Genomic DNA, 25,389 nt, shown 5'->3' on the forward strand with positions numbered 1-25,389 from the left:
TGAAATAGAGGTTGAAGTGAATTCACTATAGCGAATTATCTGCAATAACAGATCTTTGGTCCATATGAGTTTGCTATACTGAAAGCCAGCTGTATTGCATTGTTTTATTTCACATATTATGCTAAAATTTGTGGCATGTGTGGATAGGTGAGAGTGTTATTACAAGTAATGATCTAAAAAAAAAAGTAAGGAAATTGTTGTGTTATGCAGTTGTAAAAAGGTGCATTTTTATAATTACATTCTATATTGGCTATCATTCATTGAAATAACTTTGTAAGGGGAACAGTGATAGTCACAAAATTAGGAGTGAAGATACAGGAGACAAGGTTGAGACGGTTTGGTCATGTGATGAGGAGGGAGGATGAGTATGTGGGAAGAAAGGTCATGTAGATGGATGTGCAAGGGAGGAGAAAGCGGGGATGGTCAAAGAAGAGATGGGCAGAGCTGGTGGAGGAGGACCTGAAGATGATGAACTTGGATGTGATTACAGCCCAAGACAGGAGGATGTGGAGGAGACTCATTAGAAACAGCAACCATACTGAAGCAGGATAAGCTACAGAAGAAGTGACTATCATTCATTATCACACCATTTGAATTTGCCAGTTTTTTTTTTTTGCATGTGTAGGCATTTCTTCTTAGAGGGGTTCTCGGACTCCTCTAAGAAGTCTGAGGACTCATTGAAAGGATTCTTCGTCCCTTGTACCTAAATACCTATCATATCTTCTTGAACATATTCACCAAAGAGGCATTCACAACTTCTAATGGTAGCCCCATTTCACATACCACTTGCCATGAAAAGAACATGGATCTCATACACTTTCTAAACTCACATTTGTTAGCTTCCATGGATAATCCCTTGTTCTACCTACACCTGCCGTAAACTGCAAAATCTTGCTCATATCAGTACTATATCATTTCTTCACCAACTTATAACTTCCATCTATTCTTCCAACTCTGAAGACTTCATTCTTTTAGTCTGTCCTCAAATGTGCAGGGACATGGAAGAGCCTTTACAGCTCAGTTGATATTGATGATACCCTTGGTTGGAAACACCTAGGTTTGAATCCCATCTAGGATATGAAGAACCATCATGTCTATTCAACTGACAGTGAGTTAGCTGGTCTCATATGGAAGTGACAGAGTTCCCTCTGTTTCTGGAAATGCAGAGTTTTCTTTCCACAAAACAGGCAAACTGGCCAATTTACCTGTTTTGAAATATGGCCATAATGCAAAACAACCCAACAGTTTCATAGGCCAATTATCATCTTGGTTCACCAACACTCTCATCAACTTGAATCCATTTGACAATATATGCACTGCATCCAGTAGCCAGATGGAATCTTATCAGAGCCTTGTAAAGTGGAAGAATATTTTGCTTTTTGTTAGGTTAGTGTTCTTTTCAACAGTGCAGTTATTAATTCAGTGACTTAACTATCTTTAATCCCTATCTGTTAACCCCCAAAAGCTTATAATTTCATTAACTATTTTTAGCAAATTCCCATTAATATAATTCTGCTTTTTATGTTTTACATTAGTGTATACAGGGGATAACCACCCACCTAGTTGAGTGTTCAAGTAGCAATCTAGGGGATTCTTCAACCAAATCCCCACCACATTTCCACAGTTTCTACATTTCTTAGTTCCATTGTTTCTAGGGTAAATCTTAACTTACTTCCGTTCTCTCTTTCACTCTCTCTCTCTCTCTACTGTTACATTCACAACATCAACCTCTTAACTTAATGTAAATGTTCATGCAGCTATCCAGACACATCTAGATTTCCTGACTATTTATGTTCACTCTTTCATTGAACAAAAATTTCTCTAGGCACATACTCAAACTACTCAAGTATAATTCATGTTGAAAGTACAAGTCCTTTTGAACACCAGAATCATCCCATACATTAACATAGTGCTCATTATTGGGACCAAGCTGTATAACTGAGCATTTAAAGGAATGTGGAGAACCGACCAGGACTTCTGACCTAATGTCCAACCCTCACCTTTTCGTGGTGCACCCTTTTGGTATCTACCCGAATATTGAACAAAAGAAGATGGCAGTCTGAGATTTAGTCAATCATATTGTTATTCTTATTGATTTAAACCACAATGAAAATGATGGCACAACATGACAAAATTTCATGCTTGCTGGAAGTTGCCCAGTTAAACAAGACCCACTCTCACTGTTTTTGCCAGGGAACCAGGATGAACAGCGAAATGTCATCTAATGAAACAAATTCTGAAACACACCCCAACTCAACATCACCAGAATTCAAGATCAGTACCATCAATCTAAGAAGCCTGAATGGCAAAGAAATGGAGCTAGCTGAGGAATTAGATAAGTACCAGATTGATATAATAGGGGTGACTGAAACAAAAAAAGGCAAAAACTGGTGAGATCTTTCCTAGCAATAAATACAATGTTATATTCAGGCAATGACAATCAAGGAAAAGAAGGAGTAGCCATAGTATTCAACACTAAATACGAGACTAATCTTCTTGAATAACAGGCATATCAAGTAGAGTGATGTGGCCAAATATCAGAATGGAGAACTGGACAATGAGACTTATTTGTGCCTATGGTCCCACAGAAGGTTCTACTAAGATAGAAGTGGAGGAATTTTTTTGAGGCTTTAGAGAAAGCAATTGACACAATGAGAAAGGAAAAGTTGGTCCTTGTTTGAGATCTAAATAGCAGAGTAGGAAATAATTTCCTGATATACAAAATTATTTTGAGAAAATTTGGAGAAAAGAGCAAAGCTAATAATAAAGGCAAATACATGTTGGATTTCTGCTCAGGACATGGACTGGTTATTAGTAACTTAAAGTTCCAGCATAAAAATATGCACAAATTCACATGGAGAGAAGTGGTAAGGAATAAGAAAAGTCTCATTGACTGTTATTGTTGATAGTGTTGGTTTGTTAACCTTATCTTTACTTCTTTAAATTCGTTTTTATTCATTAGTTGTTGATTGATGTTCATCTGAATATAAAGAATTTTATATTATACTGCGCCAACCCATATTCAGATTAGTCTAAATAATCTAAATAATATAGAGGAATGAATCATCAATATATTTATATTATCACTTTATCTTCAGGCCAAGGTTATTAATAGCTTTTAAGGCTTCCGCAAAGGTCTGATTAATTTTATGAGCGGTACAATGAAAGAAAATCAGGCAAACACCAAGTTTAACTCAACAAAAGAAAACATTTAATGTGGAATAGTACAATATATATATTGAAGTATAACTATCTGCTAAAGGTTATCAAATTGAACAATTACAAAAATTCATATTCAGATATTAGTAACTTCTTATTTAGGTTTGAGGATTATGGCTAATGTTGACACTTCTTAATTCTTAAAGCATCAGTAATTCTTTCACATAGTTCTCTCTACCCAATTAGATGAATTAAGTCATAAATATATTAGCTCAGTATTCAGAATAATTACAATCCGTTAACTATCAAACATTCATTTTTCAGTTCTTTATGCAATTTCCTGCTTTTTGTTCTTTTGAACCCTCTCTTGGAAGCATTGATTGTTTTTTTGCATCTCTTTTGGGCTTGGTTATAAACTCTAAAGGAGGATGGAATTCTTGATTTGAGTCTGTTGTGATATGTTTGGTTTTTTATTTGAACAGCCTTGGTGCATCTTTTGGAAAAGCAGGGTTTAGTTAAGGAATGGCAGATCAGAGTACTGTGGGGAATGTATGTTTCTATGCCAGTGAGGATTACTTTGGTTATAAGTTCGGTGCACATGTTTGGGTTGGAAGGTCGGAAGCAATAGTCCATCCATGGGAATGAGGCATAGAAGTTGTGCAGGCTGTCCCACTTGGCACTGTTATAATGCCAAACTACTCATGTATGGGAGTAGCTGTGTGAGCATTGCTGCATGGGGGAGGAGATGAGCACTACTTTGTTGTCAGAATTGCCTGGGGCAGGGGGACAATCTACATGTATGAAGTCAGATTGAGGAAATAGTTTGCAAAGACTGATGGATGGTAGGAGGGGTGGATATGATTGAAACATAACTTGCTAAGGGGTTATTTCCAGATTAATCTGGAAGAGGTTTTATGTAGAATGGGAGAAAGACGGGGAGAACAAGATATCATCCTTGAATGCATTGTATGATAAATTGTGTGTGTGATAGTGGTACTTACTGCGATGAGTCAGACTCCATGGATGTCTGATGATGATAATTTTATTATATGCAGATGTTAAAAAAGAAATAAATATCTGAAAATAAATTTCATTATAATTATTTGTGTTTGAATGAAATATAACTTCTGTCAAGTTGCCTTTACCTAAGAGGGGATATGCTGGTGTTATTAAAATTTGAAGAGGATGTGCCGATGTTAGTAAAACTTTAAAAGTATTATGCAGATACTGAAAGCTTGAGAAGCATTGATTTAGAATGATGTATGTGACTGATGTTAATGTTACTGCTAACCATTGTTTTCATTCATGCAGAATGATTCTGAAACTGAAAGATAATTCCTTTCCACATGTGTGTTTGTTTTTGGTACCAAATAAATGAACCAGTTTGTTATCTTCAAGCATTTTTCTGGTCCTGTAGATGACAGGGAAAGATTGTATTTCTACAAATATTTATCAAAGGAATTTTTTGCAGTTATAACAAGTTTGTGTCAACCTTGGCAAAACACAAAATGGTAATCAGTAGTAAATGCTTTACCTTGTTATCTAGAACAGTGTATAGTTTCAAATACAATTTCAAAATTAGAAGACTTTTTTTGCTTTTCCTCACTCATCATGGTCATCTGTTGCCATATGTACTTGCAAACTGATTTTTGACTTTTTTGGAATTGCAAAGTATATACAGTGTTCAGGTAACTGTTCTCTTTGGTTGATAATATGGGATGCCAGTGCAGATTACCTAGGTCAAAAGGGAAAAAATATAGCAAGTTCACATGCATGTATATGTATGCATAGAGTAATGCACTTAGAAAAGCAAAATATGAGGGACATAAAAAGAAATGCCTTCTTTTTTGTTTGGTATTTAAAATTCTGAATATCAACATGGTATGGGATATACCTTTACAATTGATACCAAACATAATGTACAAGGAAAGAATGAATGAATAATAAATATCATCATTATCATAATCAAATTCCTGATATATACCCTCAAGGTACAAGATATTATGATAGTACTACATAAAAAACTTACATCATTACTAACTTCCTATTAACAATTTTTAAATAGTTGAAATTGGTTTCAAATCATTTTCAAATATGGAAGATCCAAGGCCTCAGCTCAAATCAAATTCTAAATTTTGCAGATCAGAATGATGTCCAATCCACCAGACATGTAATAAAAATGAGACTTCAGAGAGTTTATACCATTGCTATGATGAGATTGAAGGAAAATATTAGAATCTATGGAAATCATACTCAACCCTGTTTGTCTGAATAAGTTTAATCCCACTACAACTTACTCGATAGTTACTCAGCTGCAGTTTAGCTATGACGAATGTGAGCCTCCATGCACACGAGTTCAAGCATTTCAGTCTAGAATAGCTTCAAATGAATCAATCATTTTTAATGTAGTGACAGTTATTTTACTTCTATATTTATTGTATGTCTGTATCTTTTTTTCTAAAAAAACAAAAAATAAAATATAAAAAAATCAACTAACACCTTTTATTCCCTAATAGGGAGTAGGTGAGGCTTTATACCCTATCTAGCTTTTGGAGACTGAGTGGGCAGTTCAATCTCCATCGGTAGCTAATCAGAGATAGCTTGCCCATGTCTATCATTAATTATAGGCGGCTACTGATGAAGAGATTAGCAACCAAGTGCTGCCATCTCTTGGTGCCTAACCCTAACAGGATATTTTATTGTCTGAAATAATGTGGGTACTACGGTCAATTTTCTTGAGTTTCCGGGAGGGAAAACCCAATTGCCTGTGCCAGAGATCGACCAACTCGGGAACTGTCGAAGATAGGCTTAGAAAAAGTTCCTCCAGTCAGCGAGTAGACTTGAACCTAGGTCTAACTTTGAGCAGCCAAGCGCCACTTCCACTGAGCTACACAGGCCTCTTCTTTTTTTCTATTAAATATATATTTAATTTATATTAAATTTAATAGAAATTTCTAAATTTAAAAACCTGTAGTATCACCACCATTGGTGAGCCAAAAGCTTTATAATCTTTGAGTGTTGCTTGTTCTAGAGATTGGACATGGCATTCCTTTGAGTCACTTCATGCCTCATTAGCAGGCTGGTGGTGGTGGTTTTGTACTGGTTAATGAAAAATGTCTACTGCCTAAAGTGGTATATAATAAGTTATGTTATCAGTAACTGTAAATAACTTATTAAAAATTCCAAATAATTTACAGTTTATAAGTCAGATCTAGTTTTGACACACAACCTACAAGTTCTCTACAAGCCTACTTGTAGAGAACTGTAGACGTCACTTCAACCGTCTTAATATATAATATTTATAATACTACATAATATAATATTTAATGAATTTATATAAATCAGTTTTAAATTAAACAGATTGATAGGTATTTAGTTACTATTCCATTTTAAGGAATGTGCTGCTAAATGTCTGTCATTGTGTAAATGTTTACTAAGTATCTAACTTTATGTATACTGAAAAAATGACTTCTTCATTGATTTAAGACTGGTATCTTCCCGAGTCTAGCTTCCACTGATCAGACCTCAAGAAAGGTTGAAACTGGCCTGGGTAGTGATACTTCCATAGTGTTTTTACATAATGGGATATTGAGACGGTTGAAGTGAAGTCTACAGTTCTCTACAAGTAGGCTACTCATGAAGAGACTTCACCTACAAACTTTGTTTGCTTACACAACTTCAAGCTAATTTTAGCTATTTTTTTTTCTCTTTTTCAGCATGTTTAATTAATCAAGAGTAATTAAATCATGAATTGAAATTATTGAACAGAACTGGCGTTTTTACTCTTTTAAGTATTAATATTGTTTGTTAAAATATGAATTATAAAAGTTTTGATATTATATATTAACCTTTCTTATTTTATTTTATTTTTTAGAAAACCTTCCTTGATTCATTTTCCAGGGTAGTAATTGGCAGCAAGACAGAGCCTCCAGTACATGCCTTGGTAATACAATTTTCTTTATTTATGTATATATTTATGTATGTATTGAAGCAATAGTGTTCAGGGAAAAAATATAACTAGTGTATTTATTTACACTAATTACAACTATAAATATCTTGAATGGCAGTGAATTCATGTAGTGATGTGGACATACACATTGCTCAATTCCTCACATATTTTAAAATGTGAGGAATTGAGCAATGAGTTTTTTCCAGGATATTGACTAGTCATTACTTGCACAATGTTCCAGCATAAATTCTCATGGATTGTAACACACACAGGATATAAGAGAATGCTTATTGACTGTTATTTTGATAGTAATTTATTCGAGTTAGAATAAATTACTCCCTCCCTTGGAAGGCTTGGGAACTTTCACTTACTCTCAATAGTGCTTGTGACTGGTTAATTGAACTGCCAACTGTATATAGTTTTGCTCGTTAATTTTTTCTGATTTTACCCATGCGTTACATAATTAAATAAAGAATAATTACTAAAAATTATAATGCTGGTTAACCATATTTTTACTAAACAAAATTTTTACTGAAATTCCTTGGGTGACTTCATGTTATTGCTTAAAGGTTACCTGCAAGAATAGAATAATCATACAAAATTGTGTTAGAATATTGTGAAGATATTAAGAAAAGACTCATAATAATATTTATTATATGATTATATAGCTGTATTGGCTTATTTCACTTCACACGTTCGTTGGGAAGGTCAAGTTGCACATTTATCTTCCTGACAGAACTTCTCATTTCCTTTTGTGTGCTGCTCCGAAACTGTTACGAAAGTTCCGACACACAGGAATGAAATTGGCAGTAATTTGCTTCTTTTGACAGATGGTTGGTTTTGTGGTGAGTAAGCTACGATCACCCTGACCTGAACATGTTAAAGATTATTGTGTAATTCATGCAGAAAGCTGTGTTAGCCATGTGTTGTTGACCTAGACCAGTGATGGTGAACCTTTTTACTCAGGTGTGTCAAACATTTTTTTTTTTTAAATATTGACATTGTTGATGTGCCATTTGCATACATGCATGCATTATAAATTTAACTACATAATCATAGATGGTGACTTATACATATCATATTAGGCTATTTATTTAATAGGACGGGGTGCTTAAGGGTCAAAGCTGTATAACTGAGAGGAGACCTCCACATAGCCTTTACAGGAATGCGGAGAACCGACCAGGGCTTCTGACCTAATGTCCAATCCTCACCTTCTCGTGGTGCACCCTGTTGGGTATCTACTTTGATACTGAACGAACGAGGATGGGCTGGCAATTTGGGATTTAGCCAACCAAATTGTATTCTTATTGGTTAAACCAAAATAAAAAATGATGGTACAACATGACAAAATTTCATGCCGGCTGGGGCGTCGCCCGGTTAAACAAGGCCCCCGTTGTTTTCGCCAGGGAACCAGGGCGAACAGCGAAAAGTCAGCTACTGGAACAAATCTGAAAACAAACCCCAACTCAACATCACCAGAGTTAAAGATCGGTACTATCAACGTAAGAAGCCTGAATGGCAAAGAAATGGAGCTAGCTGAGGAATTAGATAAGTACCAGATCGACATAATAGGGGTGACTGAAACAAAAAAGATCAAAACTGGTGAGATCTTTCTGAGCAATAAATACAAAATGTTATATTCAGGCAATGACAACCAAGGAAAAGGAGTAGCCATAGTATTCAACACAAAATACGAGGCTAATCTTCTTGAATGGCAGTCAGTCTCAAGTAGAGTAATGTGGGCAAATATGAGAATGGGGAACTGGACAATGAGACTTATTTGTGCCTATGGTCCCACAGAAGGTTCTACTAAGGTAGAAGTGGAGGAATTTTTTGAGGCTTTAGAAAAAGCAACTGACACAATGAAAAATGAAAAGTTGGTCCTTGTTGGGGATCTAAATAGTAGAGTAGGAAATGATTGTGAGACATACAAAAATGTTTTGGGAAAATTTGGAGAAAAGAGCAAAGCTAATAATAATGGCAAATATCTGTTGGATTTCTGCTCAGGACATGGACTGGTTATTACTAACACCATGTTCCAACATAAAAATGTGCACAAATTCACATGGAGAGAAGAGGCTAGGAATAAGAAAAGTCTCATTGACTATGTTATTGTTGATAGTGATGTTTTCTCCCTGGTGCAGGACACCAGAGTGTACAGAGGATTTGAAATTGGAAGTGATCACTATTTAGTCTTGAGCAGGATTAAATTGAATTTCATATTGAAAAGAATAACATGTAAGAAAGTTTTAAAGCGAATAAAAGTTGAGCAGCTCTCAGATGTGAACTGTAGACTAAAATACAGAAATATTATTGAAAAGAAAATGAAAGAGTTTGAGAACAGGAATCAAACCTTGGAGATTCAGTGGCAAACTCTGAAGGAAACATTGATTGATTCTGCCAGAGAGGCATGTGGTGAGGTTGTGTGCAAGGATAAAAAAATTAGAACTCCCTGGTGGACACAGGAAGTTAAAGAGGTAGTGAAGGAAAAGAAGAAAGCATATCAAAAGTTCCTGGCAAATAAGTCAGCTTTTACTCTTACAGAATACAGAGACAAATGTAAGAAAGCTAAACAATGTGTAAAACTAGCTAAACAAAAGTCATGGGAGGACTTTGGCAAGAATATAGAAAATAAATATCAAGAAGGTGGCAAAATATTCTGGAGGTTGTTGAAGAAGCTTAGGAATGGAGGAAAGAGTGCTGTAAAAGGAATTAGAGATGATAAAGGTGAAATGAAAACAGGAGAAAAAGATATCCTTGAAGTATGGAGTAAATACTTTGAAAAACTGCTAAATGAAACAAGCAGTGATGACAGCACAGTGATAAAAAACACTGACCAGGCATGCAGTCAGGAATACATATCCATACTTGAAGTAGAAAAAGCCATCAAAGGCTTGAAATGTGGAAAGGCAGCAGGAGTTGATGATATTCGACCAGAAATGCTGAAGTATGGTGGTATAAGAGTCTTACAGTGGCTGCACTGCATAGTTCAGAAAGCCTGGACAGAGGGACGAATTCCCGATGATTGGAGTAGAGCTCTCATAGTACCTATATATAAAAAGGGAAATAAAACTGAATGTGAGAATTACAGAGGTATTTCCCTACTGAGTGTTCCTGGCAAGATCTATGCAAGTATACTTGAGAAACGGTTGAGAAGAATTGTGGAAGAAAAGCTTGGTGAAGAACAAGCTGGATTCAGGCCAAATAGAGGCTGTCAGGATCAGATCTTCACTTTACGACAAATAGTCGAGAAAGCATGGGAATATAACAAAGATCTGTATTTAAGTTTTGTTGATTTGGAAAAGGCATATGACAAGGTGCCAAGAGACAAGCTATTCAATACGCTGCAGTTATATGGTGTCAATGGGGCATTATATCAAGCAATACTTAGTCTTTATTTGAGTTGTGAGTCAGCATTAGAATTGAAGGAAGTACAGGAAGATGGTTTAATGTTAAATCTGGTGTGAGACAAGGATGCACATTATCCCCTCTGTTATTCATTATCTATATGGATCACATTATGAAGGAATGTGGTATTAAACCTGATATCAAAATTGGAGATGTTAATGTCAGCTCTTTGCTTTATGCGGATGATGTTATACTTCTAAATAAATCCGCTACAAGTCTGCAAGATTCTCTGACTAAATTGAATAGCTGTTGTAATAGATATGGTATGAAGGTCAGCAATAAAAAGACAAAGACAATGAAAATAGGCAGAATCATTGAAAATGTCAACTGTGTTGTGAATGGAGAACCTGTGGAACAAGTAAAACATTTCAACTACTTAGGCACAATTTTTACTGAAGATGGTAAACTAAATATAGAAATAGACAACAGAATCAGCAAAGCTGGTATGGTGGGAAGTCAATTGAATAAATTCATATGGAATAAGAAAGAAATTAGTCGGAACACTAAATTAGCTGTATACAAGACTGTGTTCAAACCAATTTTAACTTATGGATCTGAGAGCTGGGTCAGAAGTAAAACACTTGACCAAAGACTAGAGACCGCAGATATGAGAGTCCTGAGAAAGATTAGAGGCGTGAACAGATGGCATCAATGGCAATATCATATTAAAAATGAGGATATTAGGAAAGAACTTGACATTGTCAGCATCCAGGAATGCGTTAGCAGAGCTAATCTCAGATGGTATGGTCACTTAAATAGAATGGGAGAGGAAAGATTAGCAAAACAAGTGTTCTCTGCCAGGTTGGCAGCTAAACGACCCAGAGGAAGACCAAGATATAGGTGGATTGATACGGTACAAAGTGCCTTAGACGATAGAAATATAAGATCTGATAATGTTGGAGTCTTGACAAGTAACAGACTGATTTGGAGGAAAATTGTAGATAGGAAGTTAGTAATGATGTAATTTTTTCATGTAGTACTGTCATATCCTGTACACCCCTTGAGGGTACATGGCAGGAATTTGATGATGATGATGATGATGATGATTTAATAGGACATTAATATGAAATCTATGAATTCATATTATACAATTAATTTAATAAATTGAAATTACAAACTTACATTACATTTAATGACTTTTCTGTTGCTGAGTACTGGTAGAAAGTTGCTTTATAGAAGAGCTATAGTGTGTACATTTTAATGCTACACAGGCAACGCTCAAATCATTGCTCAATCTATTTCTCCCTTTTGAATTGATATTATTTAAGGTAGAAAATAGAGCTTCACAAGAGTATGCAGAAGAGAAAATTGTTAGAAGAGCTTTAGCAAAGATTTTAAGAGCATGAAAGTTTTCGGGAATGCTCTTCCACACGCTTAGAATTTCACAGTCTGAATTTTTACACGTGGTATCATGCAGACGTTCTTGCTCAAGTACTTCTAATTCATTTCTAAGAGCAATAAACTTTCTTTTCCTGATAAGATTACATTGGAAGTCAGCTAGTTGCATTTCTAGATCTTTTAAATCCAACCACTCAAAACCATCCAATTTAAGATCCATGAATTCTGTTTCATCTGGATACTTTTGAATTGGATTGTTTGTTCCAACATTCGAATTTGCTCAAATCTAGAAGAAAACTGCTCGATTACTGACTTCAGAACTTCGATAGATTGATTGATATATTGTTCATGATTTTTGGGGCTGGTTTCGTTAAAAAAAATTTCAGTCTTGGGAAATATTTGAAATTGTTACTTTCTAAATCACATTGAAATATTTTGAGTTTATTCTCAAAGCTCTTGATCGTGCCAAACATAACATCGACAGATTTTCCGAAACCTTGCAATTATATATTAAGTTCATTCAGGTGCAGTGAAAAAGCTGTGAAAAACATCAGCTTACTGAGCCAAGGAGAATCGTTAAACTGAGGAAATTCGTGCTCCGTGCCCTTCGTATTTAAATATAATTTAATTTCATTTAAACATTCAACAAACTGTTCAAGTACTTGGCCATGAGTCAACCATCGAATATTATTGTACATTAATAGACCATTGTACACCGATTCAACTTTGCTTAAAAGTGAATTAAATTCTCGTTTGTTTAAAGCCCTGGCAGCAATAAAATTAGTTACTTTTGTGACAATTCTCATCACATCATCCAAATCCTGTAAGCCTGATTTTGCACACAATGTCTCCTGATGTATAATACAATGGAAACAAACCAGGGGATGATCAACATATTCTGGAAATTGTTTGATAAAACCGACATTACGGCCAACCATATTAGGCCTGCCATCAGTTGTAATCGAAAATATTTTCGATAAATCTATCTATTTCTCACGGAACTCTTTAACAACACAGTCACATATGGCTTTACCTGTCACGTTTTGATGTAAATTTTCTAACTTTATCAATTCCTCGTGCATAGAATCACCGTGAACATACCTTGCAATAATAGCCAATCGAGCTGATGACGTAATATCTGTAGTTTCTTAGAGACAAATGGAAAAACAGTGGTATGAGTTCAAATCTTGTTGTATTTGATTTTCTATACTAGTATTCATTGATATAACTCTGTCTTTAATAGTATTTCTACTTAATGGTAACTCTTTCATGCGCTTTACAATAGCTTCCTTATTATGAAAGTCCTGAAATAAAAATGGTGGACACTTTACGAAAGCTTCTTTAATATAATCACCATCACTAAATGGTTTCCCATGTTCAATAATAGTATGTTAAATACTGTAACTTGAGGCTACGAAATTTGAAGGTCCTGAAACAATTTTAATTAAAGTCCCTGATTGTGATTCTGCCAATTTTAGATGTTGCGATATGTATTCTTTGCATTTTTCAAAAGTTTTTTCTAGGAGCCATTTGTGCTTAGTTTCAAAATGTCTTCTTACATTCCAAGTTCTACTCACAGATAGCTCACCACACAATTTACAGAGAACTTTATCGCCTCTATCAATAACACCATATTGTTCAGTCCAGGCATCTTGAAAATTTCTTCCACTTCCTTTCTCTGATAATTTTAGTTTTTTTATTAGCGCTAGCTGCCATTGTAAAAGGGTTCACAAATTAAAAAAGAGCACAATTATATACAGCGGTAATTAAGCAGTAATAATTAATAAGAACTAACGATTACTGGAAATGAATTGCACACCAGCAACTCAAATTACTTAAGTGGCAGACCATGCAATACTACCGCTGCTTCTTTCAGCAGGGTTGCCAGATTTATTACCGGTACGTTCGTAGCAACCTTGTTACGTTTTGCTCTCTATCATGCTAATAATAGCAGCTAATTAGTAGGTTTTGTTACAATGTCATCGTAAGTTGTTACTATTTGCATTATTTAACAAAATTTACTGAATTTAATGCAACTATAAAAATGTTTTCATTATTTTCTCAGATAAATTCAATATTTAATGCTGTGAATTATATTTTTCTAAACATATTTAAAGTGGTTTTAAATATGTTTAGAACTTGTATCAGCGGAGAGACTTGGAATGCATGGATGAACGAACTGCACACAGAAATCAAATGAAAACTTTGTTTATAATACGGAGACTGTTCAATAAGTTAAGACTATATTTATACAGAAAACAGATTACCTTTAATCGTCATCATTTACATGGTCTTTTTCGAAGTAACTACCGTGAGACGCGATGCATTTGTCCCAATGTTGCGTTCACTTCTTAAACACATGTGAAAGTCCGTTTTTTGAGAGTTCTTTCAAAACTGCCTCTGCAGCTTTTACACATGCTTTGTTGCTTTCGAAATGGTGGCATCTTAGTGGTTTCTTGAGATGAGGAAACAGCCAGAAATCGCACGGTGCGAGATCAGGACGGTATGGAGGGTGTGGTAGAATATCTATCTTGTTCTTCTGCAAAACGTCCACTACACCACCAGCAATATGTGGCCTTGCATTATCGTGGTGCAATAAGAAGCCATTCTTCAGCAATGGACGCTTCCTTTTGACGTGCTGTACCATTGTCCGTAAAACATCCGCATAGTATGAGCCGTTTACAGTATTCCCGGGTTCTACAGCGTGTTGGTAAACAATGCCTTCATAGTCAAAAAACATTATGATCATAACTTTACCAGCTGATTTTACAGTTTTTGCTTTCTTGGGGGTAGGCGAAGACGGATGCTTCCATTCACTGCTGTTGTTTCATTGTAGGGGCATAGTGACACAACCAAGCTTCATCTGCTGTAATGATGCGTTTTAAGAAGTTTTCGCCTTCTTGTTCCAGTCTTTCTTTCCATTCTGTGCACACATCCACTCGATGCTGCATTTGCTCCGCTGTCAAGAGTTTGGGAATCCATCGGGCGCAAACACATTTCAGTCCCAAATGTTCAGCCATGATTGAGTGAACACTTCCCACAGAAATATTCAGGAAAACATGCAGCTGCCGTACTGTAATTCTGTGATCCTCCTTGATGATAATCGCTGCTGTGTTGATCATTGTCTCTGTGATGGACGTTGAAGGTCTTCTCTCATGTTCAAGATCTTCCACATTTTGCCTTCCTTACTTAAAAGTTTTATGCCAGTGAAAAACACTTGCCCTCGACATTGCTTCATCGTGGAAAGCTTTGCGTATCATGTTAGAAGTGTCTGATGCCAAATTTTGCAAACACACACAAAATTTAATTGCATAACGCTGTTCCAAGGATGCTTCCATTTCGACAACTGGTCGCGGCTCGTAGGTGTGCCGAAACAAACTTGCGTTTAGTCATGTGACACTCTGGCACATCAGCCCATATATGCCATCTATCAACCTCTTTTGTTAATACAGACACCAACATTTCTTTATTCCTCAAAAATTAATATTGTGATGAGTGGTTTTGCGACAGTAAAATTAGTCTTATTACTTATTGAACAGCCCTCGTATATAAAGCACGTATTTATAATTTTGTATCGTATAATATTGATTATGATTTTTATAAGTTTGTATCATATAATATTGATAATAATTTTTATAAGTTTTTATAATATCATATGACTGCAGAAATTATAATGATTAAGAAAGAAAACGTAAACTTAAAACGCTCGTTGTTTATAGGCTAGTTACAAAATAAAATAGAAATAGGCTAACATTAAAATATAATTCTTTCAATGAACCAAAACCTACCTCCGTCTTAACTGATAGCGATCTTACACGATTTATCACAATTTTTTTCATCAGAATAGCAATATCTTTCAACATCCAAGGTGTGTCACCTGAAACCCTCAAGTGTGTCAGTGCTGACACAAATGATCAAATGTTTTATTTCTATTCCAGCCATCTGGTGCACATGTTGAAACTGGTTTGAATACTGCATTGTATACTTGATTATTTAACTTGCTGATTTGTTTAACTGAGTTCCACATTTATTTTGCCATCTTTATTAAACATTTTTCATAAATGGTTAAAATGTATATCAAATTCAGCAGATTTACTGCTTAAAATTGAGTTTTTTCTATTTTCCTGACCACTTGCAGGTTTTATTGCTAGTGGTCAGGAAATCTAGCAGAAAATCTTTTTCTGCTAGATTTTTCTTAGCAGTTGACCAGTTGATTAAACAGTAACTGAAGTATGCCCTTCAGTTCTTTATAAAAAATTGTCTAATTTGCTACTTTTGTCTAAGTTGTGTATTGCTTTATATAAGATTCAATTATGCCATGCAGTTTTAGATTTCCTTACCTAGAACCTTATTTGCTTTTTTCAAGAAGTCTGAAGAAGAGTTACGCATAAATAGAAATCCTTATTATATTTGAGTATTTATTATGTTATCAGGCAAAAAATGTTTCTTAGAAACCTCTGTTTTTGCTAACAGTTTTTTCTCCAATAATTTTTCTTGGCTTTTCTCAGGTATGCTTGCATAACTCCTTTCCTATAAGGAAATTCTCTATAATTCTTATATTCAGTTTTTTTGTATCTTTTAATACTTGGGTACTAGGATAGCTCTCCTGCAGTCACCTGGGATTTGACTTTGTGACCAAGCAGGAGACGCACAGTTGGAGATATTACCACCACTGTTTTGGATTTTGGAATGGTGAAAAAAAGGCACAAATTTATTTTTTTTGTGTAATTCCAAAAAAAGAGCTGTTCTTATCTCAAAGAATGAAGGAAATAGATGAAGAAAATTTGTACTTTTATTTTTTATACATGCAACTAGCTCTACCAGAAACAAAATCAAAGTAAGCATGGGGCTAGGAAGTGTACCACTTGCTCATGATTGAACTACACTCACACACCCAAGAGGTCATTACAAGATCCATAGAGAAAGTGGCTAGGAAGAAAGAGAGAATCTCTTAACAAGTTTCTTGAAAAGCTGGCTGTTGTATTTATTAGGAAACACAGTATGGGGAAGCAATTTTCCTAATCTGTTTTAGAAGTAAAATTAAGCAACCGTACTTGAGAAGAAGCTAACAAAAATTCTGTGAAATGAAACTTGGAAAGAACAAGCTGGTCCACATAAATATGGATTGTCAGGAATAATTTTAATTTAAGACAAATTAGTTGAGAAATCATATGAACATAGCAAGGATTATAATTATCTAACTTTGACCCTAGAGTGACCCAGGACAGTATACTCTTATACTAATTCTGTGCAAGTCTTCAGGTTTCTTCAACTTAATTGAGTAACTTCTGGAACAGCTTTTGTAGTCAGTGTAGTAGTTGACTTTTCGTTTATATATAAGTAGATGATTTTTAAATTATGTTGGTTTTCTGCATATTTACAGATACTTTTTTCCCACTGCAGCCTTAGAGCCTGTATACTGCTCTGTACTGAAGCCTTTTTCATGCACTGAAGTCATCATCATAGTTTATTCACAATATATGATGAAATGTGAAAATAGAAAAGAGATTTACATCAAATATAATTCTTCCCTTCTTCTTCAACCTTTTGGTTTTGTCCATCCACTGCTGGATGAAGGTCTCTCCCCATGGTTTTCCAGATCACTCGATTTTCTGCCTCTCCCATCCATCTCACTCCTGCAATTTGTTCCAGTTTATCCCTTCACCTTCTTCTTGATCTTCTTCTTTGTCTTGCTTAATCCATTGGTCTCCACTCTGTTGTTCTCCCATCATTGCAATTGCATCTGGCAATATGGCCAACCCATCTCCACTTAGCCTGTTTATCCAGGTATTTGTCTTCCTATCTCTTAATGTTATTTTTAGCATACTTCTCTCCATGCAATGTTGTGTTGTTAAAGCTTCTGTTAAAGTCCGTGTTTCTCCCCCGTATGTTAGGACAGAAAGTATGCACTGGTCGAAAGCTTTCCTTTTTAGACTCATAGGGATGTCTCTCATTTTCCCATAAGCCATCCATCCAAGGTGAATTCGTCTTTCAATCTTTTCTTTGCCAATCCTCAAAGGATAACAGTTGGCCCAAATATACATATGAAGTAACTTGTTCTATTTCATGGTTTTCAACTTTGACAGTTCTACGGTTTATGTATTTATTCATCATCATTATTATTTTTTTTTTTTCTATTTCTTTTTAATCCAATTACTCTGGAGGCTTCATTTAGCTGATTTAGCCTTTCTTCCAGATCTTCAAGATTATCTGCTATTAGGACAACATCATCTGCAAATTTCAGATGATGCAGCCTTTCTCCATTTATGCTTATTCCTTTTGTTTCCCAATCAAGGCTTCTAAAGACTTCCTCTAGTGCAGCTGTAAATAATTTGGGAGAAATGGTGTCGCCATTCCAGATGCTTTTTGTATTGGAAACTTTTCACTGTTTTTATATAATTTAATTACAGAAGTTGCATTATTGTAAATATGTTTTAGTGTTTCAATATATGGTTTCTCAGTTCCCTGAGTTTCAAGTGCTTTTAATGTTACAGATGTTTTAACTGAATCAAATGCTTTTTCATAGTCGTCTATATAGGCTAGACACAAGGGTTTATTGTATTCAATTGATTTTTCAATGAGCTGTCTTAATGTGTGAATATGGTCCAAAGTATTGTAATTCTTCCTAAATCCAGCTTGTTCACAGGATTGCATTCTCTCTAGTTTAGATTTTATTCTATTATTTATAATTCTTGTGAAGACTTAGGTCTGTAGTTTTTAATTTCCTCCTTATTGCCCTTTTTAAAAATTAATATTAGAAGTGAATTTTTCCAATTTTTTGGAATTTTTCTTTGTTTTAGGCATTTATTATAGAATTTAGTCTGTTGTTTGATGACAGGGCTTCCTCCCAGTTTTAAGAAGTCTTCCATAATTCCATTCTTCATTTCCTTCAGTGCCATTTCCACTCTACCTTGTAAGATCTCAGCGGCATTGTATTCTTCCTCACTCGAGTTATCCATAGATGATTCTTGGATGTCTTAGTCTTTGTCTAAAGTTCAGTATAAAATTCCTGAATTCTTTTGATTATTGCATCTCTATTTTTTTATAAGTTCACAATTTTTACCTCTTACAGCAGCTATTTCCTTTGTTCCAACTAATCTTCATCTTATCTTCATCTTCAACTAATCTTATAATCTTCATCTTAGGACCTTCATATTACTATTTTCTATTGTTTCTTTAATTTTCCTAGTATTATACAATCTAATTTCATGTTTCATCCTTTTACTTGTAGTTTTACAAATTTCCGCATATTCTATTTTATTGGTGTCATTCAAATCTCTTTTCTTCATCAGATCTAAGGTTTCCTCTCTTTGTTGCCTTTTTATACTTCCTATTTTTAGTGCACAATTCAAGATAGATTTTGTTAAGATTTCTTTAGCATCATCGATGGTAGTAGTTGTGTTTAGCTTTTTTAGTTCATTTTTGAGTGATTCTCTATAACAGCTTTTATTGTGGTAGAGGTTTTGTAGATTCACTAAATTGGACTTTTTTCCTTATGAGCTTCTGTTCCCATTTTTTTTGTTAATCTATACTTTTGCCCTTACTAGTCTGTAGTTACTTCTTGTATTGAATCTATTAAGCACTTTGGTATTATTTATTATATATATTCTGTTGGAGAGGATGAAGTCTGTTTCATTGTAAGTTTGTCCATTTGGGCTTCTCCAAGTCCATTTTCAGTTGATTTTCTTCTTGAAAAAGCTGTTCATAATAAAGAGGTTATTTTCTTCTGCGAATTCAATAAGTCTTTCTCCTCTTTCATTCCTCTGTCCAAATCCAAATTTACTGATAGAGTTCAGATTGTCATCTCTGCTTCCAATCTTGGCATCAAAGATTGGAAGCAGAGATGACATTATAATTATGTAGAATTCTTTAGAATTATTTAATGCAGATTCTAATGTTTCATAGAAATCTTCTATCTCTTCATCTGGATGGTCCATAATTGGGGCGTATATTTGTGTAATTTTCAGTTGGTTTTGTATGAAGAGACTTAGTTCAGCTATTCTTGATGTTATTTTATTAACAAACAGGACATTAAAACCAGGTTTAAAATAGCTTGGTATCTTTAACATTTATTATACCCAAGGAAAAATACTTTCTACATTTATATCTCCTCCTGAGATTTTTATTTAATAATTTTATTTAATACCAGAACAAGTTACCTTATGGTAACTTGTTCTGGTAAAATACTTATAAGCTCTATATTACTAAAATCTTGGTATTTCTAGCCTGGCTCCCACTGATGAGAGCTCAATAAAGGTCGAAACCGGTCTGGGTAGTGGCCCCTTGCCTTTAATACAAAGCATCATACATCTCCTCCAGGAGATGTACTTTGCATTAAGGGTAAATATTAAGATTAGTGATCAGAGCTTATACTACTTTTACCATGAGTTGCCTTGGTCTTGCACTACGTGCAGGGTCAGCTTGACTTGCAACACTTGCAGGCACAAACTTGACTTGTTTGTCTGTTTGCTTACTTGGGATATGGAGTAAAACCAGGTTTAAAATAGCGTGGTATCTTTAACATTGTCCTTGATTGTTTTATTTATTAGGAATCCTACACCACCAGTTGAGTTTCTGTCACATGCACAGTGGTAGAGTAGATTTCCATCTTTTAATCGCATGAGAGTTTCTTCTTTCCTTCTTATCTCTGATATGCCCACAACATCCCATTTTATATGGTCCAATTCCTTCATCAGTTCTTGCAATCTATCATTATCCCGTAGAGATCTGTAGTTATATGATCCTACTAATATCCTTCTATCATTGTGCACTGTAGGTGGTCTCATTGTAGCTAGTGGAGACTGTAGCATATTTTTTGACCTAGACCCTCTGCCTAAGTCCAGGACGCATCCCTTTTTATGCTGGGTAACGGACGAGCCAGTATGTAATTTTCCTACTTGATTCATCATTTGCATTGTCCTCATGGTTAGGTATTTGGCCTTATAGCACCATGCTGGCCAGATGGGTTGGTGCCTCACAATAGTACATAAGATGAAATGACACAGCAAAATAGGAAAGATTCACCCATAGCCCTTGAATGCTCTAATAGCATTGGGGTAAGGAGCAAGGAAGGAAGAGGAGGGACCATTCTACAGATAATGTAACAGATGTATATTACATGAAGTAAGGCATGGTCCAGCATCAGGGACCTCGGGTTTGCCACACCCATACTCACTAAAGTGAGCCCCCCGAGGATACAAATTATGGTCTTCCAAGGCTCTCTATATTGTGCTAACTGGTAGATGTCAGGTGGAGTTTTACAGTTCAGTCTATTAATGGTTTCACAGATGTATTGCCAAAATTGTTTGCATGGTCCTCCTCTATGGCAATTGCCATTTTCTGGTTTGTACAGAATGAGAGATTTAAAAGGGGTGAGACTTGAGGATGTCTGAGTTGATGTCCAAGCCATTAGAGTTGTAATTTTTTGGCTGTATTGATAAGTGGTTCTTGCTTATCTAGATTTAGCACAGTAGTGTTAATGACATGGTCCATCCAAGTGTATCCAAAGATCAGTCTGAGACATGTAGTTCCAAAGGAGTTAATTAGATCTGTAGTTTTTTTGGTGCTTATTGTCCAGGTTTGAGAACCATACGTGATGATGGATCTGCTGGTTGCATGATGGTTTCCAGATGGGTGTAGTTTTTTGTGGAAGACTAGAGCCAGCTGTTTAGGTTTTCTTATATCATTTTCTGTATTGCTGATGTATGATCCAAGATATTGAAAGTCTTCCTGTTGTCCTTTCCGGTGACAACAGGAGTCCTGCAAGGTGATGTACTGGCACCTTATTTGTTCTTGATGTGTTCGGACTATATCTTCTGGACTATCAATACAGAAAATATTGGTTTTACCATTAGAACACTTCGGACTTTTGGATGTTGATCTATAGACCAATAAGTTTAGCTGGTGCCTCTAGTAGACTGAGATGTTTTTGTGCATTAGTTGGTTCTGTATCAATAAGTACAACATTGTCTGCAAAGCTAAGATCAGTTATTTGCATGGTGTGGGTGGATGTTCTATTGGTAAAACCAAGATCTTCTGTGTTGATTTATTATTATTATTAATTATTGGATTTTCATTGGAGCTTAAGAGAAACGTCATCATGGTTCAAGTACGCATGAGCAGAAACTGTGTTCTTGGTATTTTCCATAATGTAAAACACATTTCCTAGGAAATGTATGCTGTTATTACATTATGGTGGGCGGTCACTACCCAGACCGGTTTCGGTCTGGAAGATGTAGTCCAAGCACATCAAGAACAAATAAGGTGCCAGTGCATCACCTTGCAGGACTCCTGTTGTCACTAGAAAGGATTCAGATGTCTCTGTTTTAAAGATTACTGTAGCATTGTAATCTTTATCAGGTGCTGAGATTGCTTGTATGATTTTTGAGGTAGACTATAGAAGCTGAGTATTTTAAACACTGAAGTAAATAAAAAAAAAAAAAAAAAAAAAAAAGAAACCATGATATGCTATACTTCAATTTTTTTAAAAACAGTTTCATATTTCAGAACACCAGCAAGTACTTGTTGAAACAATCTACCCACGATGACTTTAATCAAGTTCTTCTCCCAGCTATTCAGAAAGCATTACTTAGGAATCCTGAAATTATTTTAAAAAGTAAGTTCTTAGATTTCAAGTGATCTTAAGGTGAACTTAATTTTTAATTAAATTTAATCTAAAATTTGATTATTGCCATTGTATATCAATATAATTTTCTTATGTATACACAAACATTGTTAATAAAATATTTTAAAAAAAATTAATTTGAATATTTTGAATTCCTAAAGTCTTATTTTCTAGTATCTAGCATAGTTAAATTCTAAATTTAATTTAATCTAAATGAAATCTAAATTAAACTCTAAATTATTGGCCTGAGGATATTAAATAGTTTAATTAGAAGGGGGAAAAGATATTTATATTAGATGGCTTAGTCCATCACAGGATTAGTTAACTCAGTAATTTTGTTAAGGATTTAACAGAATTATAGTTAACATACTTGTATTTATTCTCCCACTTCCCCCCAAAATCATTGAAACAAGCGGTACTGCTAACCAACACCCTTTTACATTCCATCTTGAAACTCACTGCATTCTCTTTGATTCCATCTATCCCTGTCCTTGGGAACAGTTTCTCCCACTCATAGAAGTTTATACTGATAAAGAAATGAAGATACTTTATCAGTATAAAGATTTCCCATGCACTACATTTTTTGCTGCTAGTCCTGAACTCTGTTGTAAATAGTGACACCCAGCCAACCTCCAAAATAACCATCTCATATTCATGCTTGCAATAAGTATTGAAAAGTTGCCCACATTCTTATTCTTATTATTTCTTAAAAAATTCTAGTGACAACAAAAAAAAAAAGGTGCTTTTTTGGTTATAACATAGCTTATCTGCAAAAAAAGATATGTTTACTATGGAGACAAACGTGGACTGAAATTATATTTAACTGTATTAATAGTTGTCATGAGAATTCATTGAGCAGTCAGATAATTCTGTAAGTACTGCTTCTAAAGATTGGGAACTTTTTTTTTTCCCTGCAGTTTATCAAAATCATATATTCTGCAAAGTGGGTCACAAGTTTGTAAATTAGTGTGGCCTATGATTCTATTAAAAATGATATTTTTTAAGCAGAAAAACATATTATGAAAAGGTCAAACACTGAAACAATGTTTTGAAAAAAGCTCATACCTACAACAGAATTTTAAACGAGACATCTCCACAATAAGCATTAATAGAAAAGAAGAAAGATGCAGAACTGGCAGGAAAAATTAAAGAATTAACCACTGGTGACATTATTGGTATTATCCAATTATGTTACCAGTGGTGACATAATTATCCAATTATGTCACCACTGGTGACAATATAAAAATAAAAATATATATAAAGTATAAAAATAAAACATAAGGATAAACAATTGCATGCTAGGCAGGTTCCCTTTCTAATGTGGACAGATTCTAAAATAGATAATTGGACAATGAGATATACCATTCCACGGAGTGCTTAAGGATCAAAGTTGTATAACCGAGAGGCGAACTCCATATAGCCTTCAAAGGAATATGGAGAACTGACCAGGGCTTCTGACCTAATGTCCAATCCTCACCTTCTCGTGGTGCACCCTGTTAGGCATCTACTGAGATACTGAATGAACGAGGATGGGCTGACAATTTGGGATTTAGCCAACCAAATTATTCTTATTGGCTTAAACGAAAATATAAAATGATGGTACAACATGACAGAATTTTATGCCAGCTGGGGCATTTCCCAGTTAAACAAGCCCCCCCCCCCCCCATTGTTTTCGCCACGGAACCCTGGCAAACAACAGAAAGTCAGCTACTGGAACAAATCTAAGAACAAGCCCCAGCTCAACATCACCAGAGTTCAAGATCGGTACAATCAGCATAAGAAGCCTGAATAGCAAAGAAATTGAGCTAGCTGAGGAATTGGATAAGTTCCAGATCGACATAATAGGGGTGACTGAAACAAAAAAGACAAAAACTTGTGGGATCTTTCTGAGCAATAAATACAAAATGTTATATTCAGGCAATGACAATCAAGGAAAAGGAGTAGCCATAGTATTTAACACTAAATATGAGACTAATCTTCTTGAATAACAGTCATATCAAGTAGTGATGTGGTAAAATATGAGAATGGGGAACTGGACAATGAGACTTATTTGTGCCTCATTATCCCACAGAAGGTTGTACTGAGGTAGAAGTGGAGGAATTTTTTTGAGGCTTTAGAGAAAGTAACTGACACAATGAAAAAGGAAAAGTTGGTTCTTGTTGGGGATCTAAATAGCAGAGTAGGAAATATTCAGACATACAGAGAGATTTTGAGAAACTTTGGAGAAAAGGGCAAAGCTAATAATAAAGGCAAATACCTGTTGGATATCTGCTCAGGACATGGACTGGTTATTACTAACACAATGTACAATCAACATAATAAATTTGTGCACAAATTCACATGGAGAGAAGAGGCAAGGAATAAAAGTCTCATTGACTATGATATTGTTGATAGTGATGTTTCCTCCCTGGTGCAGGACACCACAGTGTACAGAGGATTTGAAATTGGAAATGATCATTATTTAGTCTTGAGCAGGATAAAATTGAATGTCTTATTTAAAAGAAGAACATACAAGAAAGTTTTAAAGCAAATGAAAGTTGAGCAGCTCTCAGATATGAACTGTAGACTAAAATACACAAACATTATTCAAGAAAAAATGAAAGAGCGTGAGAACAGGAACCAAACTTTGATGATTCAGTGGCAAGCCCTCAAGAACATACCTGATTGATTCAGCCTGCGAGGCATGTAGTGAGGTTGTCTGCAAGAATAGAGAAATCAGAACTCTATGGTGGATTAAAGGGGCAGTGAAGGAAAAGAAGAAAGCATATCAAAAGTTCCTGGCAAATAAGTCAACTTGTGCTCTTATGCTTCTTGAGAGAATACTGAGACAAATGTAAGAAAGCTAAATACTGTGTAAAACTAACTAAATAAAAGTCTTGCAAAGACTTTGGTAAGAACGTAGAAAATAAAT

The 25,389-nt window shown here is 35.0% G+C and overlaps 1 protein-coding gene across 1 annotated transcript in view; it reads left to right on the plus strand.

Moving 5' to 3' along the window:
- l(3)80Fj (lethal (3) 80Fj) overlaps positions 1-25,389 on the plus strand; it is a 770,029-nt gene that overhangs the window by 68,823 nt on the left and 675,817 nt on the right. Inside the window, exons 7-8 of the mRNA XM_090405954.1 lie at positions 7,034-7,102; positions 22,361-22,469. Of these exons, the coding sequence (XP_090262080.1) occupies positions 7,034-7,102; positions 22,361-22,469 (178 nt within the window). The remainder of the gene's footprint in view (positions 1-7,033; positions 7,103-22,360; positions 22,470-25,389) is intronic.

This window comes from Typopeltis vanoorti, chromosome 16, assembly GCF_054136105.1.
Source record: "Typopeltis vanoorti isolate ZY-2024b chromosome 16, IOZ_Tvanoo_1.0, whole genome shotgun sequence".
Lineage (NCBI taxonomy): Eukaryota > Metazoa > Arthropoda > Arachnida > Uropygi > Thelyphonidae > Typopeltis > Typopeltis vanoorti.